The following is an 18,888-nucleotide window of genomic DNA, read 5'->3' on the forward strand; positions in this document are numbered from 1 at the left end:
TTTTTGCGCGGACTCGGGTCGAGAAAGTGACTGAGTGTCGCTCCCACGCTCTGTCAGCCCGCAAGCGCACCCGCACCCGCACCGCAGCTCTTTTGGACCTTGGAGGGGACTTTGCAGGGTTATGGAGAAGGGAGAAGAGATAACCTTGCTCTTACAACCTGGTCGGTACGTGTATTTTGTAAGCAGCGTAAGGAGCAGTTCCCGAGCAATAGGCCCAGAACTATCCATATGAGGGTGTATCCGCAATCTCTGAGACTACTTTAGCGGGCACATGGCCCCTGCTGAGGCTGCTCTTGCTTCTCTTTGGTGCTTGGGGCATTTGTTGTTTGATTTCTTGCCTTTGCAAGTTCCCACCAGAGGAGCCAGGTGAGATGAGATGTGAGCTCAGGGTGTGACTATCTCACGGAGTGAGGTCTGCTGAGTGCTACGTACCTACCTACCTTAGGTACCTAGGCATGGTAGGTAGTTGGTAACTTGGTAAGTGAGGTGACGGGAGAGGAGGAGGGATGGATGGATGAAAGGACTGCAGGAGGGAGGTGTCAAGGTTGGGAGCTCCAATGATGGGAGAGTCTAAGGACCAGGGAGGTAAGGCGGGTGGGCGATTGTCATTTCCTCCCAGGTTGTGGGCAGTTGCAACTGGCAGCTCCCGTCGTGTGTTTGTTCCTTCCCTTTTCCCGACTGTATGTATTCGTACCTTCTTACCCGGTATAAGGCAGGTACCGGTATCCGTACGAATAAGGAGGTACCTTCCTGCCACGTCTGGGAGAATAGAATGCTTATTCCACGGCACACTTCAGGTACAGGGATCGCCAACCCAGCTCCCAACACACACAACCCTCCCGTTCCACCGTGAAGCGAAGCGTCACGCACGAGTCCGCGATGTGGTTGCTGGCTGGCAGAAATCAAAAGAAAAGAAAACCGAGCCCGACTTTTGGAGAGTGTGCGCCCCCGAGTCCGCTGCAACGGCCCCCTGTTCCCTGCCAAGCTCTTCTCGCTAGGACCTTCAGTTGGGGGCGCTAACCCCTAAAACGGGCAAGGCAGACTGCCACCGACCAGCACCTGGGACTGAGAGGGTGCATGCCACTGCCAGCGTGGCTCATAGGGCCATCACCACACACAGAAAGTGTCCAGTCAGTACGTGTGTTGTGAACGAGGTGGCCCCATCCAAAGCTTCTACTTCTTCCATTCTCTTCGTCCACCACTCCAAACCCTCGCCAGGGGGACACCACCCCCTTTCCCCGGACAGCCAACCAAATAATACCAACCCAGTCAGCAGGTTTCTCGAACCACGTCTTTCCATCATGTCTTGCTGTCATTATGCATCATTCCCCATCCGCCCAGCATGGGGGCTGCCTGTCAACAACTTGCTAACTTTTGACTTTTTGCCAGTTGGTGACCGGATACTTGTCTACAACATATCTCTGGGAGTCGCATCAAACAAAGCCATGCCACCCGTCCCTAACGCTCTGTCCGTTCGTCTGGTGAAAAAGGCCGATATTGATATCAGACGAACGTAATAATGCCAATCCCGGGACGCCATCTGCGCATCCGCGGTCGTAGTCGCGTTCGCCCCTATGGTCCGCCGACGGAAGCTTCGGGATCGCAGGCCCCATCAACATCCGGCGCTATGAATTGCGAATCATTAAATTTCACGGACGCAGGCGCGCCGCCCACTCCCACTGGCGCGTCCCCATGAAACCGGCCCAGTCATCATTGATGCATTCCACGCTTTGCCCTGTTCCGAGAGATTGGGTCCTCACGTACATGAACAAGCAAAATAACTTACAGAGTACACTTCCTCTGCACAATCAGAGGACCAGGAATGTTAGACCATATGCCGCCATCTTCAGTGTCTCGCACCATCAGATTGGCGTTGCCCTGCTCGCGCGTCGCGGGGGTTCAGATCCGTGGAGAAGACAGGCTCCCTAAAGTGCTTGCAGCTCGCTTTCGCCGTCGGCCCTGTCTTTCCGTGTCCACACCCTGGCCAGCTCCAGATTCTTGTCGGACATTTCCTTCGGTACGAGAGCTTGGTACGAGAGCTTATCCACGACATTTTTCGTCTACCTTCAGTTGATGTCATTCTGGTCACCCAGCAGTGAAGGCAAACCTAGTCGCTCACTCCATGAACCGAGACAGAGAAACAAGGAACATCACAAGCAAGGTAGGCACCAGACGCCATTAGCAAGCATCGACCCGGGAGCGTTTTGGACTTAAGGCCATCCGCTGAGAAGCATTTTATTCACGATGCAACCATTGGCAAGAGGAGGCAGTGCTCGTCTCCGCAGATACGGCACTCACAGGAACAGACCTTGGCGTTACCTTACCGGCCGTCTCCACCGCCCCCGGTTCTGCCTTGCCGGTCTCCTCGGCCGGCCTTTAGGCTAGCGGCGACGAGGTTCTGGTCCGAGTAAGGTATGCCGGCATTAATCGTCTGTCCGGCTCCGAAAACTGGTTTGTCGCTTGCGGAGAGATGCCAAACAACTGCAGTCTACTGCAAGAAGTCTGTATCAGGTCGCATTGCACCAAAGTCCGAATCCTGTGATCTCTGAACTTATAACTCGGTAATTCGCGAGCCAGAGATTTGGACTTTACTGGTTTCCCTCTCTCTAAGTGTGGCAGAGTGGGAGAGAAGAACGATGCTTGGCCGAATCTAGCTTCCTTAATCACGAGACCCTCTCAGCAGGAATCACCTCAGAGGTCATGGGATAACATATAGATCTAGCAGGCCCGCCCTCGCTCCGGATGTTTCCCGCCATTTTCTTCTATTCTAAGTTGTCTCCAAGGAAATCACAGGCTACCTCCCAAGCTCATCTCTTTTGACCAGCGTCAAAGTACGGCATCCAGGCTGGCTCCAAATCTTATGTTGAGCTTCGTCTACACAAGGTACCTTGAACGCACAGGCAAAGTTACTAGGTTAGGGTAAAAGCCCGAGGGAACAGGAAAGTTGCTACCTTAAGTCCAGCAATATCGAGCTTCCCTTTTTCCTTTCTCTAGAGGGAATCTGACTTCCCATTTGAAGCAATGCCTTTGTCAAAACTCGTCAATGGGAATCACCTCCGGGGGTGCCTAGGCCCTCTAGAAGATAAGGCACAGGCTGAAGCTTACCTAAGGTGCCTGGGTTGTAGTGAATCAGCTTGATCGGAGTCCTTCAGGCTACCTCGGAATTTGCCTGGAGCCAACGAGGAGGATAGGTACCTAGGTAGCAGCACAATCTGCAACAAGGAATAATATGGTATAACTTCTGAACTCTTGCTGCTGATGCCATTTTTGAGTCTTTGCAAGCAGCAATGAGAATCCCTCGTACATCATGCCAGGGAGAAAGAGTGAAGGGATAATATCTGTTCAAGCTTACAACATCTCTTTGGCTAGGATTACATAAGGGGGCCATCTGTGCCTCCGTCCTTGCTCTTGCGCACAAAAGTGAGTTGCATTCGGCGAAGAGTCACCGAGACTGTTTTCAGCAAGGTAATGGAATTCAACACCGCCAGGAAGCTTCTGCCTCAGGCTCTTCTTGCGTGACACTTTCTTTTCTCTTGCTGTCTTTCAGGTCGGACGAGAGGGGATTGTTCATTTCCAAGTCATGTCCATTGATGTGCTGTGCCTTTGCGGGTCCACCGACTCCATTGAGGCCTTCTGAAAGGCACCAAAGGGTAGGTACCTCGAGCCATATAGAGTTCTCCAGGCAACAGATGTAGAGACCCAGGAGTACAAACAGGTCCCGCCGCCTTGAACCAATGAAAGCACCTGCCGCCCTCACCTCTGCCTGCTGCTCCCTCAACTTCTATGGGTAGCGACGCTCTCTGCCTTCCCACTTCTCCACAACCAACAGCCTGGCCGCCCCGACCCTCAAAACCGTCCAACCTAACGTCTGACGCAACAAAAGCCATCTCCGATCACTTATTCACTACTTCGTTTGTTCGCCTCTCTCCAATCAAACAACTGTCGCCGGTCGCATACAAAATCTTCACCTTCTCATTCTATCTCCGAATCATAAACGTAAGGCCTATATAGTTCCGGCTCCCGCTGCTTCCTTCCCCGCCGGTCGACTTCTAGTTTCCCCCACCATCCTCCAGAAACAACTTCAATACTTCGATCAATCATCACCAGTCAACCATCGCCGTCTACCAACTCCAAGCTGACCGCTCCAAGATATTCTATATCGCAGTTACCCAAATTACTAGACAAAATGGCCGCCGAGAAGAAAGACGCCAAGATCTGGGTTCAGTCCAACGATAACATCACGATCCCCGTTGGTACGTCAGACCCCTCCTTCCGCCCGCGAGCCCGGTCTTGACCAGACCCTTGCTAACGCATCTTGTCTAGATCGCGTCGTCGCTGAGCGCTCCATGCTCATCAAGAACATGCTCGAGGATGTTGGTGATGATGCCATCAGCCAGGAGAACCCCATTCCCATTCCTAACGTATGTGTCGCCGCCTGTCGCCTCTCGGCTGAATGATCGACAAGCGCTGACATTTCCTCCCAGGTCAACGAGGCGGTCCTTCGCAAGGTCATCGAGTGGTGTGACCACCACCGCGCCGATCCCGTTCAGACCGCCGATGACGAGAACGATGCTCGCAAGAAGACCACCGAGATCGAGGAGTGGGACCAGAAGTTCATGCAGGTCGACCAGGAGATGCTCTTCGAGATCATCCTCGTATGTTGCCCGTTACTGTCACATGTCCTTGCATTAAGCTAATATTACGACAGGCTTCCAACTACCTGGACATCAAGCCTCTCCTCGACGTCGGCTGCAAGACCGTTGCCAACATGATCAAGGGCAAGTCGCCCGAGGAGATCCGCAAGACCTTCAACATTACCAACGACTTCACCCCCGAAGAGGAGGAGCAGATCCGCCGCGAGAATGAGTGGGCCGAGGACCGTTAAATATCACGACAAATGGATTGGTGGAAAAGAGCCGGAGTCTGGGTTAAACTACTCTTCGGACATTTCTCTGCGCACCTAATGTGTGATGCATCGTACTCCGGCGTTTTGACGATCGCTCATTGATTCGTTTTTCGGTTACCCTGGAAAGTTTGCGGGTTGCTCCACAGGTCAGGAATTCACGTCCCATATGGAACGGGACGCTTGGTTGATGAAAGGCGCTTAACACAAGGTCATCCATCCCATGCGCAGTAGTTATGCGTGCGTCCCAGTTGATTTTGCTACAAATTCATAGCAAGGCAAAGAAGTTTGATTTCGCGTCTAAAGTATTGACTTGTTGGTCGGTGATATTGTTGCGTTTGTCCATAAGATCCATTGGAGGTTGCGACCAAATCAGACATCGAGGTCGGCTGCCTGTATGTGCCCTGGGCGTAGGTGACTTTAATTACTTTCGAACATGACACAGCAAGGCTGACGACCAAACCTCACTTGGCTCGTCATACCATCGACAAGGGCTCGTAATTCGTCAACAGTGAGTCATTGGAGACTGGGAAGTCAGATGGCCGTGAATAACTCGGGAACCAACGTCACTATGGTGTGCTAGGGTAGACCTGCTCGAGCTTCAGATGCTGCCAGTGGCTTCTCAAAACCAGGGAAGGCATCGCGATGGCCTGATTGGAGACCACAAATGGAGGCTCGGAATCAGTACCTGCCGGTGAGGACGAGGAGGTACTCCTCGATATGCATCGCGGTCCTTCGAGGTGTCGCATCACAACATGTACTGAGCGAACGAGAATGGTGAATCGTGGGGGCCTCATCTCTTCAGAGGCAAATTTTGCATTTCCTTTCCCTATGACCGTAACATGCAATACGTAGAGTCTAGCCGAACCGGGCATCCATTTTGTTTCCCCTCCATTCCTGTTTGTCAAAAAAGACTTCCCCCACGAATTCAGGACTCGAGCCAGTGGGTATTTGAGTCCATCAGAGTTGAACCCCTCCCCATTTGATGTGAAAGGTTTGCTTCCCCCAAGTCGAGCGCGGCGTCGTCGTTCGGTCGGCGGTATCCATGGTTTTGATATGGAAGTCCCGCAGGATAGGGTAAGGGATTTTCTTGAAGAGAGAAGGAGGCGAGGCGTTTAGATGCCGAGGCGGGTCTTGCGCCAGTGACGACGCTTCGCGTTGTAGCTGTGATGGAGATGTTAGTTTTGTGATGTTTGGTGGGGTGTGTTTTCTGCCATGTGAAAGACTCCCTTCGCGTTCTGATCCGTTTCGAGATCGAGACAAAAAGAGGAGAGGCTTCCTGGGGGAAACAGAGGGAGGGTGTATCGTACCGAATAGTGTTACCGGTGCGAAGGCGAATCCATTGGGGAATGGGGCGGTTCTGCTTCTGCGCCTTGGCGAGCTTCTGCTTCGTGCGGAAAGACTTGTGGCTCTGTATCGCGGGGGATCTTGTCAGCATTCTGCTTGTTTGTATTAGATTTCCTCGTCTTCCTCTCGTTCGCCTTCCTCGATTGTGTTGATGATGTTTGCCCCTCACTCCCCCGTCGTGAACCCCGTCCACAGGTGACGCATTTTGTCGTATCGCGTGGACGCAATATGTCGGTAGATTCGGTCGAGGGGAAACATCATCATCGCGTCGAAGAGGGCCGTTTGAACGAGAGGGCGAGCGAAGGGGCGTAATCTATCAACGTACCGGCATTTTGACGGCTTGTTGGCTGATCAAACTGGTGCGAGTCCTTTGGGGTGGCAGTTGTTCTCCAGATGGGATGGGTTGAATCGATCTCACCACTAGAAATGAGAAATTCTTGTGCACAAGGCGCACTAGGTTAGCGAGCCCGCAGTCGCCTTGATTGGTGGACAGGGCACAAGGTGGAGTCGGTCACGCTTTCGGAGCCTGGTGGGGGGAGAGGGGAGGCATGAGAAGGTCACTCGCCTCTTGAGGCTCAGCTGTGTGGCTCGCTCCTGCTTGGTTTTTTTCTTCTTTTTTCGGTCAGGTGCTGATTAGATAAGACAAAGAACCAAAGTGCCTCAGGCATCAGAGTTCAGAGTCTGCTTATGTGATAATCCCTGACATACCGATAGGCTCGAGCGGCCGACGATCCCAGCATTGGCAGCCCGCGGACCCGTTTGGACGCCCAGGTTTCCCATCCATGCATGTCTTAAAAAACTGTCAATTAGGGGGGACCCGTTCCGCTACCTTACCTTTACTGGTACGCCTTAGGGGGGGAAAGTCAAGCCATCCGAGATTCTTTTGCAACGGCCCTTTGTCTGCTACTCGTAAAGACAAGAAAGACAGCTCGACGAAACGAAACCCACGACGAATCAAGCCAAACTCCTGGAAACAGTGAAGAAGGGGAGAGACTAGATACTTCTTATTTTTTGCCCCTGAACGCCACGGAACATTTGTCGCCCTTTTCCCTCACACCCCTTTCGTGCTCTCCTATTCTTCACCAACGGGTAAAGGCCCTGCGTTTGTACATAATTCCAGCAAAGCGGGCGGAGCTTTTTCTTTGGTCAGCTTTCGTCATTCTACTTTTGCTGCTGCTGCTGCTGCTCGCCCCTTGGGAAACAAGCCACCTTTTGCTACCACCACCAACCTTACCTTACCTACCTTAAACCTCCGCGACCATCCTGTCCCGAGGCCAACCGCGTATATTGTGACAGAACCCAAGTCGCAACTCAACCCCCGAACCCGCACACGGCCTTTTGCATCCCTACGAAAGCTCCGAGTTTACACCACGACCACACCTCATCCCACACCGAGTTCCTGTCGAGAATCAACAAACCATCTTTCAAAATGGGCGCAAGCATGTCATGGCTGTCGGGCCTCGTGTGGTCGAAGAAGGAGATTCGCATCCTGATCTTGGGACTGGTACGCATATCCTCCCGCTCAGCTTTCCCCCCGTGATGCGTCCGAAACGTGGAGACGCAAGGCTGACAAACCACCGTTTTCTACAGGATAACGCTGGCAAGACGACACTTTTGTACAGACTGAAGGTGAGTTCTGCGGCAGACTTCCCTCTCCGCCGTCACTTAAGGTGTGCATCTCGTAAAGTACCTTGGACTAACCTTTTTCTGAACTTTCCAGATCGGTGAGGTTGTCACCACGATCCCGACGATAGGATTCAACGTCGAGTCCGTCACATACAAAAACCTCAATTTCAACGTTTGGGTATGCCGCCATTCTCCGATGCACCCTTCTCTGCAACACCACACGCAAGCGAGAGAGACAGAAGAAGAGAGAGAAGAAGACTGACAGCAGCCATGCGCGACCACGACTATAGGATCTAGGTGGTCAAACCAGCATTCGCCCCTACTGGCGGTGTTACTACGCCAACACGGCGGCCGTCATCTTCGTCGTCGACTCGACCGATATCGAGCGTCTGCAGACTGCGGCCGAGGAGCTGGGCGCCATGCTCAACGAGGAGGAGCTCAAGGACGCTTCGCTCCTCGTCTTTGCCAACAAGCAGGACCAGCCCGGCGCCAAGGGCGCGGGCGAGATTTCGGAGGCGCTGCGCCTGGGCGAGCTGCGCGATCGGAACTGGAGCATCATGGCCTGCTCCGCGGTCGACGGCAGCGGTGTCACGGAGGGCATGGACTGGCTTGTCGTACGTGCATACCCTACCAGATCTACTCCTTGAGATCCATTTGGGGAGAAACTTTGAGTTGGGACACGAATGCTGACCTCTTATACTAGCAAACCGTCAACCAGGAGTCATAAATACGGAGCCTATGGCTTCGCTGACCCTTACACGATCAACCTCTCAAAAACAACCACTTATATATAACGCCCCTCACGATTTATAATACGGCCCATCAGTTGGGTAGAGCTGCGCATCGATGTGTGTTTGTCGACGTCTTTTTTGTTTTGGTGAGAGAGAGGGCATTCGCAAGATCCCCCGTCAACCCTCGGCGTACTGCGGGACCGGCGTTTCAGCATTGGGTAGTGCCGGACTGTAGACTGAGTACTGGAAACAGTTAGTCTGCGGTTTTTGCTGCCGCGCGCATCTACGAATATCTGGACAACGGGGTCTTTTCGAAATGCGGATGAGTGAACGCGCGTGTTGCGCATACAACGTTTTATGAGGCGACCAGAGGGCCCAAATGGGAGGGGCGGGGGAGAGAGACACACACACAGAAGACAGAGGAAGAGATGAAAGAGAAAGGAAACTCGAGTTGATTCGTCCATTTTATCAGTTTACACGCTTCTAATGCCAGCACGGGGACGTCGTACCGCGTCCCTGGTTTCTGTTCTGACACCTCCTTTGGTCGCCCGTGTGATGGCTAACCCCTTTCTCAGAGTTCTCGCATAAGGAAGGTGGCGGGATTTGGATAGAAACGGGCTCTTGAGTGAGCCTTTAATCATTCTGACATAGTTTTCGAGCTTTTCCAGGACGATGGGAAGTCACAGCTCTCATAAAGCACGAAAAGTACACAACGGCCAGTTTGATTGGAAGCTAACCTGGATCTAGAAACTCTGCCCATTCAGACCAGCATCATCACAAAACCGACCGCGACACCGATCGACGTGAGAACCGCCCACGACTGACCCATCGCCGCCGGCCCGGATCCCCTAGCGGCACCCGGGACGGGAGTGGCCGAGGTCAGCTCGGTGGGACACGCCGACACTGTCGTTGTTACCTTTTCCCGTTGCTGCCTCTGTACGATGGGCGGGATCTGGAAGACGCACGTCGGAAGCTGGGTGCCGGTCGTCGTCGTCGTCGCCGCTGCCGTCAGACTCGGTCTCGTCACGCTCTCTGTGGCCGTAGCGAGGGAGTCGTCGCTTGTTGTAGGGGCAGAGGAGGAGGAAGAGGAAGAGGAAGAGGCTCGTTTCGGTGGGTGGAAGCAGCCGGCGGCTTCGCTTTTGCCGCACGTATCGCCCTTTTGGCACCACCAGGTCTTGGAGGAGCCGTGGCAGCAGACGCCGTCGGGCGGCATGCAGCCTTCCCAGCAGGGGATCGTGGACCCGGGGCAGACTGTGCCGTCGTCGATGGGTGGTTGGGATGGAGAAGGGGTGGGTGTTGACTGGGAGGTTGCCGCTGCGGTGAAGGCGAGGAAGAGGAGGAGGATGGATGTAGAGCTTGGGAGGAGCATTTTGGTGAAGTTGTCTGGCGCGTTCTTGGGAATATCAGGAGGATCTTCGGATGGTGTGAAAGTTTGGGTGATCGAGATGCGTTCTTATGAGCTTCTCACCGACGGCAAGATTGGCGAGGCTTCCTCTTTATACGGTCTCGAAGGCGGCACGCTGTATACCAAGTAGTGAATCACATCACCCGAGTTGGCTGGCAGGTGATGATTCACAACTTACGCCTTGTCACTCAACCCCTCATGACGGTGATTCTCCATCACGAGAGACAACTCGTGTTTGCTTTCCTGAGCTGCGCATGCCTCTCTTACCTCATATCTCTTGCCTCATGGCGGACATATTTAGATCTTTGGGTGCGGGTGTGACACAGTTGGAGAGTTTGCCTCGCTTGCCGTGCTCCCGGCTCAGTTCCCCGGTTCAAGCTGGCCATGTCGTCCAAGGTCCTGCGTGTAGACTGTTGACGAGGCATCACAGCTTGGGGCACAGCTTTGATGGCTTTGATTCCGGGTGCATTCCTTCCACATGACAAAGAGAAAACTCCGGTCTCGACGGTGAGGTTGTGTCGAAATTGCTACAACATCAGGGCCTCCTCCTGTTCTGAAGGAACGTTGAGATGTTTGTTCAGGCTCTCAATCGCTTGGCCGTGTTTAAACGAGTGTTCATCAAAAGATGGTCAGATGCGATTTGTTTATATGTGTAATGTAGCCAAGATTGAGTGAGGCCTTTTCCAGGATGATGGAGGTCGGTTGGCTTTTCGCGTTCTCATTAATTACTACTATACTTGCCCATAGGGTTGGCTTTTCTGAGCAGAGTCCCCCAATGAGGCCGTGACTATTCGTTGGCCTTTTCATACAGAGCCGTTTTCTGACGGTTATCGTTCATGGCGAGATCGATATAGGGAACAGAATTGTCGGGCGAGAACGCGTAAAGAGGCTTCGACGTAGATCATTTACAGTACCCATTAGGTAACTAGCCGTAGCTTCTGATGACATTGAACGACGTGATACTGGGGTTTGACATACGAATATGTCACTTGCGAGCTAAATTAAGCACTAGCCAATGATATGATGTTTGTCGCTCATTTTTACGGTCCTTTTGCACCCTGACACCGCATCGAGTGCGCTCGGAACGGCTTCGGAACACGTTCCGCAGTGACAACATTCTCTCTCGAGTCTTGCTCAAGAGGAACTGCGTTTTGCTTGTCTCCGTGTTACTCTGAGGTGAATTGAAGAAAAACTCGAGGCCTTTTCTCGCGTGAGTGGAGCACATCCCGGAACGTGCCTCCTCCCGAGTCCTTATTATCGGCTCATTCCGATAGCGCCATACTCCTGTTCGCTACCATTTACGCAATGCGACGCTTCCCATTCATCAACTTGTGGCCAAAACTATTCAAGTGACTGGGTTAGTGCAAGCCTGTTACGCAGATGGTAAACATGCTTTCCCAGTGCTCAAATGCGGAAAGCCGGACGCCTCCGGGCTATCGCCGAGATGCGAGGTCTGGCATCTCGGCGTTCTCGGCGCTTGAGAAATGCAGAACCCACGGCGGCGGCCCCCGGAAACGCTACCGACGGCGAACGGTTCACTACCCGAGCCAACGTGCCAGCCTGCCACTGCCGCCAGGAACGCGCGCTGAAGCCATGTGACAGCGCGAGACACCAGATTGACCCGGGCCTCGGCCATGGATGCCGTTGGTGAGGCGCAGAACCACTGTACCACAGCCTCTGTAGATCTGGTAACGCGACTTTCCAGTGGCATATGTACATACCTATAACAGACCTCGATCCTGCGATCTCGGCGACAAACCCAACTCTTGTGTTCGCTCCACTTGGAGGAGACCAGGGGAATGCCACCGCGAATGGGCTTCCGCCGGCATGGACTGCCTTTCTGGCCCCGACCAATGATGTCATTTCAGTTCAGCCGTGTTTCCTGAATTGGGAAATTTTCCATTCTCCCGATTTGGGCAACACACACGAGGTGAGTAGAGAGCGGGTCTGGGACCGGTGAAGCGGCGTCACTGAGCCGTGTTGTGGTGTAGTGGCTGATGCTCAACTTTCGAACCCCGAGGCCGGGCTCTGAGAGTTCTCAGAGTTTGGTGCTAGACGTTCATCCAAATCCCGACGGGTACCGGACACCCTTCGGATTCCGGCAGGCTTGCTCAGAGATGAAGTCCAGCTACGGGTACTTGGGAGTGAAGAGCATGGCAGACCTGTCTGAATAAGTAGGAAATAGCATGAACGAGCTTCCGAGGGGCGCAACCCTCGGTGTTTTCTCAAAGCGATCAAAGGCTAGCCTAGCCGTTGAAGTGCATGTAAGTGGCCCGATGGACGCCGTCTTCACCCAGCATATCCCATGCCAGGCCCCATCCTTTTTGCTTGTCAGCGAGTTTTCTCCGCATCGCAGAAAGGCTGGAATCTGAGATATCCCCCCTCGATGCCGACATTGACGGAATCTAAAGAGTCCCCCGCAACATCTGGGGAGGTAGAGCAAGAGACTGGGTCATGACTGATGTATCCCGGCAAAAGAGACCAGCTGGGCAGTGGTGGTGGAACCCCCGCCGTTGTCGGAGGGGCCAGGAGAGACAATGGACCAATCCGAGCGGCGGAAAACACGAGTTGAACCTGAGAAAGTTGGCGGTGGTCAGTGTCGGAATGTCGAGTCCACGATAACGCTATTGAAGGTTGAAGGTGTCCAACAACGTTGCGCTACCCAAGTAGTTGTTACAAAAGAGCCTCAAACTAAGGGTCCAGAATTGGAGTTGCCTCTAGAGCAACACTAGAAACAGCAGATCTACCACTCAAAAAGCAGCAGCAAGATTGATCGTTTTGGACCTTTGCACCACCTCAGCAACGAGAGGTGGAGAAAACAAGGGGTGACTGAAGGACGCTAGGAAACCTCAAAATGGAGCTTCTCTGTGGACCTCGGCCAACCCAAGCTTGCATTCGTCTGCCTTCCAATTGGCCGTGTGTCCCACCAAAGCTTCAGAAATCATCGAGGAAAGCCACCCTTGCCCGGGCGACTTACGTCGTGTCCTGGGGTTTCTGCTTCGTAACTTGAACGCCCTGAGTGGGAGGACAGAGCTCATGGGGCTCCAGAAGCCGAGGAAACTGGGGCAAGCAGGAGGAAGAGGGAGAGAAAGAGAGAGAGAAGGAGAGGGAGGGGCCGAGGTGTAAGGAGGGTCCCCTCCCACTTATGTTATCGTCCTATTTCTTTTCTCTCTGTCATGGAGCTTTAGATTATTTATGTTTTCGTCTTCCCTCCATTGGATCGCCCCCCCGGAGACCCTCTTTGATCTGTTCTTTTCTTGATCAGATTTATCATCTGCCGCTGCCGTTTGTTGGTGTCCGACATTAGCAAGCATCCCGCGCCATTTCCCCCGAAGCGCAAAACATATCTCCCATCTCCGAATCGACAAGAAGCGAGAAACCGCTGACAAGATGGGTTCCGAGGACGAGAAGCCTTCTACCTACCGGTATAACGAGAAGCCGACTTACACCACCTCCAATGGCGCCCCCGTCGAGAACCCCCAGGCGTGGCAGCGCATCGGTCCCCAGGGCCCTCTGCTGCTCCAGGACTTCCACCTGATTGACCTACTGGCCCACTTCGATCGCGAGCGCATTCCCGAGCGTGTCGTCCACGCCAAGGGCGCCGGTGCTTACGGCGAGGTTCGTGAGACGGTTCTTTTTGGTTGTGTTATGTCGGAACGGGCGTGAAGCTTGGTGAATTTTGAGAGAAATATGCTGACCAGCGTTCGCGCGCACGGCTTTACAGTTCGAGGTCACCCATGACATTAGCGATATCTCTTCCATCGACATGCTCAACCAGGTCGGCAAGAAGACCAAGGCGCTTGTCCGTTTCTCGACTGTCGGTGGTGAGAAGGGCTCTGCCGATTCGGCTCGTGATCCCAGAGGTTTCTCTGTCAAGTTCTACACCGAGGAGGGAAACTGGGACTGGGTTTACAACAACACGCCCATTTTTTTCATCCGCGACCCTGTCAAGTTCCCTCCCTTCATTCACACCCAGAAGCGTCACCCGCAGACTAACCTGAAGGATGCTACAATGGTAAGTGTTGAAACCCCCAGAATTCTCATGAGATGACTTGAGCTAACTTGAACCAGATGGTAAGCGTTAAGATGCAGCAACTCATCACAAATCGCACACTAACTCAATCTCCCAGTTTGACTACTGGACCAAGAACCAAGAGTGCATCCACCAGCTGATGCACCTGTTCTCCGACCGCGGCACCCCTTACTCTTACAGACACATGAACGGCTACTCGGGCCACACCCACAAGTGGACCAAGCCCGACGGCTCCTTCGTCTACGTCCAGATCCACCTCAAGACGGACCAGGGCAACAAGACCTTCACCAACGAGGAGGCCGGCAAGATGGCGTCCGAGAACCCGGACTGGCACACCCAGGATCTCTTCGAGGCCATCCAGCGCGGCGAGCACCCCAGCTGGACCGTCTACGTTCAGACCCTGACCCCGGAGCAGGCCGAAAAGTTCAAGTGGAACGTGTTTGACCTGACCAAGGTCTGGCCGCAGAGCGAGGTGCCGCTGCGCCAGTTTGGCAAGCTCACCCTCAACCAGAACCCCGAGAACTACTTTGCCGAGATCGAGCAGGCCGCCTTCTCCCCCTCCCACCTGGTCCCCGGCGTCGAGCCCACCGCCGACCCCGTCCTGCAGTCCCGCCTCTTCTCCTACCCGGACACCCACCGCCACCGTCTCGGCGTGAACTACCAGCAGATCCCCGTCAACAAGCCCCTGAATGCCTTCAACCCCCTCCAGAGAGACGGCGCCATGGCTGTCAACGGCAACTACGGCGCGAACCCCGTACGTCACCCCTCAAGTCCCGATCTACGTACTATATGCATGGTGAGAATGACCGAGCTAACTCTTCCCAGAACTACTCCTCAACCTTCCGCCCTCTCGAGTACAAGCCCGTCAAGGCCGTCAACACCCCGCACGAGCAGTGGGCCGGCGCCGTCGTCACGGACCTCTTCGGCCCCGTCAAGCCCGAGGACTACGAGCAGGCCCTCGGCCTCTGGAAGGTCCTCGGCCGCCAGGAGGGCCAGCAGAAGAACTTTGTCAGCAACGTGTCTGGCGCCCTCGCCGGCGCTCACCCCGAGGTCCGCTCGCGCGCGTACGAGATGTTCTCGCGGGTTACCCCCGAGCTCGGCGCCGCTATCATGAAGGAGACGGAGAAGATTGCCGAGTATGTTGATTTCTTCTTTCGTTCCCGGGGACTGAAAAGCCTTGATGATGACCTGTGAATGAGTATACTGACTTTTTCTTTTCTCCTAGGCCTACCAAGGATGTTCGCTCCAAGTTGTAAAAACATAGATGGAATGGTGGATGAGAAACACCCAGATTCGCGCTGAAGAACGGCGCTCCGAGGTCTCGATGTAGTGCCGGAGCCGCGGGCGTCGACGTTGCACGAGGCGCCCAGAATCAGTTCGAGGGGAGAAGAATAAGAGACTGTCGAGATACCATATCAGGACAATACTGACGAGACAGATAGCTCAGAGCATCTAAAACAAGGAGGGAAAAAAAATCATAATTTGTTCAAAAATCAGTTGAAAATCGTACAAAAAAGTGACACTGTCACGGGCATGAAATTCGATGCCCTGGTATATGTTTGCGCCTGAAACCACCGCCTATTCAATCACTCATCCGCTACGAGCCACCCATTTGATATCGAACTCTCGCTCGCGAATTCCTCAGTCTCCTTCTCTCACGGATCCCCAATGAGAGTAGTCTTGATCTTGGTCGGTCTACGATACACCCTCCATCTCGAAACGATATTCGGTCTATACAGAAAGTAACGTCCACTGCGTTGACCATCTTCCGGGTGTGTCTCGAGGGAAACGACACCCAAAAGTGCCTTCGGCGTGTGACGTTGCGATACGACTTAACAGCAGCAGCAGCAGCACTCGCAGCATTCGTAGCAACAGAGGCCGGCGCAGAGACCGCAGCAGACAGCCTACCGAGAAGAGCGTAACACGTTAGCCAATCATGTGCTTTTGAGCGTGTGGTTGAAAAGGAAAAGAATCCCAATCGCGTTTTCCAGCGCTCTATTTCTGATTTCTCGAGTTCTACCAAAATCCACAGACGGCGTAGGAATATCGAAGAAGGAGAGGGATTGGGTCGGCTTTTTTTCAACTTACTCCGCCATCGCCGCCACCTCGCAGGTTCGCTGATTGATCCATCGTCATCGGCTGATTGGGGCTCTAGTAGGATTCAAGGTCTCCGGTTAGCTCGGGTTTCGGGAGAGGTCTCGTTCCTTTTGCGAGGTCTGGCTGATTCGAATCGATGCGACACCGACAATCACCAGAGAAGAGGGGAAAACCAAAACCGACATGGTAAGTATGGAGATGGCTGAAGGGAGCGAACATACAGGTTGCTGAGAGCTAATCTTGTGTTCCGAGAGCACGGCTGGCGCAGGCTCTCTTGGCATCTGATTGTACTCGATCTGGGACGACATTGCTTCTGCGCGCGCGCGTGTGCGATTAAGGATTACAAAGGCGGAAATGTCGTGTGTACGTATTCGACCGATAGGATTTGCAAAATCCTGGCGCGAGGTCTATCCAAAGAAAAAATCTCGTTTGACTCGTCCGTGGGTGACAGGAAACGAAGGTCTTGTTGTGTGTGTGTGTCTAAGTCGAGTTGACGTTGCCTTGTAGGTGTGTGCAAGAGACAGAAACAAATCGCACCTGGGGCCCCAAGTCACAGCCAACGCGCAAAACAGGCGATTGGCCGTTTTATTTGAAAAGAGAACCGACAGAAAGAAAAAGCGACAGGGCACGAGGAAGAAAGTTATCTGGGAACCCGAAGTTTGAGAGGGTGCGTGGCCCACGGTTTTGTCCGGGGGCCACCCCTTCACTTCGGGCTCTCTCTTCCTGCATGATGAAGAAAGGCAGACTTTGGAGGTTGAGGCCACAGCTTGGCGCTCAGGTGCAGGGCAAAGGCAGCAGGGGCGAAGGGGGAGAAGGGACCAGATTGACGACCGTGGGCTGGCAGGCCTTGGTGTCTCTTCCCTCTCCTTCTAGTCTCTTTCTACATGGTCACATAGTAATAGTCTCTACTCTTCAAGTACATACCTTGCCTTGTCTACCTTATGTCCCCGCAGGTTGAGTTTCTGCGTGGATGTATGTAGACGAGGGAGGGGGGGCCCCTCTGTACATACGACACCCGGTGTGTAAGAGTCATCTCGAACCGGCACATTGAGTGCGAGGGAGGTCGAGGACAGTTACAAGGATGGATGAGGCTTAGATCAGGCGGTCCCTCCATCTTGAGAGGGGCTCATGGATGGGGACACCTTCGTTCGGTGTGTTTGGGGGGGTGTTTTTTTCTTTTCATTTCAAGTGAAGGAAGGGTTCAGCTGCCGACCGATCTACGGGATACGTCTGTTCTGCTTCACTTGTTCTCTCTTTCTCGCCTTCATTCGTGGGTTTGAGTGTGTGTTCGCTGGCAGCGTGATGTGAACTCGGGGTATCCTTTCCTGCAGACAGCGCTGAGACAGAGCTCGCGCCTGACCTTTTGGCTGTGCTGCGCAACTGCGGTTGAAAGGGTGTTGGGGTGTCCCGGGGAGGGGATCCTGGGATGGGGCCAAACGGGGGGTGGAATGACCTCAGTTTGGGGAACGAGATAATCTTCAAAGGGGATTGGAGGGAGGGGAAAGGGCTACCGAATGCGGCTTGCGTTGTTGGTAATGGAGAAGAAAAGTGGTTGAGGCGTCGTCGCACGGTGAAGTGGTATTAGGCAGGCAAGAAAATGGGAAACTCTCTTTTGCTGACCTTGCATTTCGCGTTTGCGTTGCCTGCGAGTTGGGATGATCTATTCGGTGTCAAGTCGTCGTCGTCGTCGTCCTTTGGTTGAGAGTCTACGCAATGCGATGTGCGGGTACTGTTATTTTTCTGCTATGGATCCAAGTCCGTTCACCAACTAGTGCAAGGCTTACTAGTCTTTCGCATTTCCCTTCTTATTTCCTTTGATTTTTTCCCTTCCTCATATCCAGAGGCTGCTGCGCTGGCACACCGGGCTTCGGTGACATGCCACCTTGCCTAGATACCTAGATATGAAAAGATCCCGGAGGACCCGATCGCGCGGGATCGCACAACGCTGACTCGTTCGCCAGTTGATGGGGGGAGTTGCGGGAAGGAGTGACGACTGCCATAGCCCGCGCGCCGAACCCGAGCGCGATCTGACGTGGTATCCGTATGTGCGGGTTGGTTTGCTATTACTTTAGATAATGCAGGGTTACAGGGTTCATGGACTATTTTCGGGCCTCAGAAATATATACGCGGGAACCATGATCCCCCCTCCCTCAGGCTCTTCCCCTTCCGCCCAATCAGCCTCGGCTCGAGCGGTTTCGTGTTCTACCTGTCACTTCAGAGGCTCAGACGAATAAAACGATTCAGGGAAGACATTCTGCTTCTGGCGTCGTAGCGAAGGATGTTTTGGGAACATTCTTGCCGCCGCCGAGAGAAAAACGCGGGCAAGGGGATCATATACCGGGATTTAGGTGGAAGCCTAGAAAGGGTTTGGTGGGATCTTGTGTCCCCAATTCGAAACGGTGACACTTTCGATGGAGAGTTCAATGGGAAGGTTGCGAGGCGTAGCGTGCAGTACGTCTGAGGGTTGGACTGAAGATGCAGCTTGTTTGGATGTTCACTGCCTGCTTGACCTCTCACGGCGAGCCTAGGGGCTGTGTGACCGTACCTTATACCCGTATCAGGTACGAAAAAGGAGTTGCGGCGGTGGAGTCCCCGTACGCAGTTTCCTTCCATAGCTGGGATTCATCGGCCTGGTTTGCCGATAAATCTCTTTGGTCTGCGGTGAAGAGTACGCATATCTTTGCCGAGATATGCAGGGGATCGGGCAGACTTTGTTGAGGGGCATGCTACGCAAGGCTGACTGCAG

At 53.7% G+C, this 18,888-nt stretch overlaps 8 protein-coding genes across 8 annotated transcripts; 4 read left to right on the forward strand and 4 right to left on the reverse strand.

Moving 5' to 3' along the window:
• Positions 1–4,186: 4,186 nt before the first annotated feature.
• CTAM01_01901 (Skp1 family protein) lies at positions 4,187–4,885 on the forward strand (the record flags this gene model as incomplete). The annotated part of the gene is made up of 4 exons (XM_060517941.1): positions 4,187–4,253; positions 4,324–4,421; positions 4,485–4,655; positions 4,709–4,885. The coding sequence occupies 4 exons, from the start codon at positions 4,187–4,189 to the stop codon at positions 4,883–4,885; spliced, it is 513 nt and encodes a 170-aa protein (XP_060387475.1).
• Positions 4,886–6,018: 1,133 nt separating this feature from the next.
• CTAM01_01902 (uncharacterized protein) lies at positions 6,019–6,454 on the reverse strand (the record flags this gene model as incomplete). The annotated part of the gene is made up of 3 exons (XM_060517942.1): positions 6,019–6,067; positions 6,214–6,342; positions 6,420–6,454. The coding sequence occupies 3 exons, from the start codon at positions 6,452–6,454 to the stop codon at positions 6,019–6,021; spliced, it is 213 nt and encodes a 70-aa protein (XP_060387476.1).
• A 1,225-nt stretch (positions 6,455–7,679) lies between these two features.
• On the forward strand, positions 7,680–8,603 carry CTAM01_01903 (ADP-ribosylation factor-like protein 1; the record flags this gene model as incomplete). Its single annotated transcript, XM_060517943.1, has 5 exons — positions 7,680–7,754; positions 7,841–7,879; positions 7,971–8,054; positions 8,167–8,490; positions 8,580–8,603. 5 exons carry the CDS (start codon positions 7,680–7,682, stop codon positions 8,601–8,603), a joined length of 546 nt encoding a protein of 181 aa, XP_060387477.1.
• A 57-nt stretch (positions 8,604–8,660) lies between these two features.
• Positions 8,661–9,071, reverse strand: CTAM01_01904 (uncharacterized protein; the record flags this gene model as incomplete). Its single annotated transcript, XM_060517944.1, has 1 exon — positions 8,661–9,071. One exon carries the CDS (start codon positions 9,069–9,071, stop codon positions 8,661–8,663), a length of 411 nt encoding a protein of 136 aa, XP_060387478.1.
• Positions 9,072–9,548: 477 nt separating this feature from the next.
• CTAM01_01905 (uncharacterized protein) lies at positions 9,549–10,142 on the forward strand (the record flags this gene model as incomplete). Its single annotated transcript, XM_060517945.1, has 1 exon — positions 9,549–10,142. The coding sequence occupies one exon, from the start codon at positions 9,549–9,551 to the stop codon at positions 10,140–10,142; it is 594 nt and encodes a 197-aa protein (XP_060387479.1).
• Positions 10,143–11,384: 1,242 nt separating this feature from the next.
• On the reverse strand, positions 11,385–11,875 carry CTAM01_01906 (uncharacterized protein; the record flags this gene model as incomplete). Its single annotated transcript, XM_060517946.1, has 2 exons — positions 11,385–11,689; positions 11,734–11,875. The coding sequence occupies 2 exons, from the start codon at positions 11,873–11,875 to the stop codon at positions 11,385–11,387; spliced, it is 447 nt and encodes a 148-aa protein (XP_060387480.1).
• Positions 11,876–13,402: 1,527 nt separating this feature from the next.
• Positions 13,403–15,301, forward strand: CTAM01_01907 (catalase; the record flags this gene model as incomplete). The annotated part of the gene is made up of 5 exons (XM_060517947.1): positions 13,403–13,630; positions 13,737–14,027; positions 14,143–14,799; positions 14,871–15,181; positions 15,271–15,301. The coding sequence occupies 5 exons, from the start codon at positions 13,403–13,405 to the stop codon at positions 15,299–15,301; spliced, it is 1,518 nt and encodes a 505-aa protein (XP_060387481.1).
• Positions 15,302–16,124: 823 nt separating this feature from the next.
• Positions 16,125–16,450, reverse strand: CTAM01_01908 (uncharacterized protein; the record flags this gene model as incomplete). Its single annotated transcript, XM_060517948.1, has 2 exons — positions 16,125–16,196; positions 16,364–16,450. 2 exons carry the CDS (start codon positions 16,448–16,450, stop codon positions 16,125–16,127), a joined length of 159 nt encoding a protein of 52 aa, XP_060387482.1.
• Positions 16,451–18,888: the final 2,438 nt, after the last annotated feature.

This window comes from Colletotrichum tamarilloi (genome assembly GCF_030869305.1).
Source record: "Colletotrichum tamarilloi strain Tom-12 chromosome Unknown Scaffold_4.1, whole genome shotgun sequence".
Classification (NCBI taxonomy): Eukaryota; Fungi; Ascomycota; class Sordariomycetes; order Glomerellales; family Glomerellaceae; genus Colletotrichum; species Colletotrichum tamarilloi.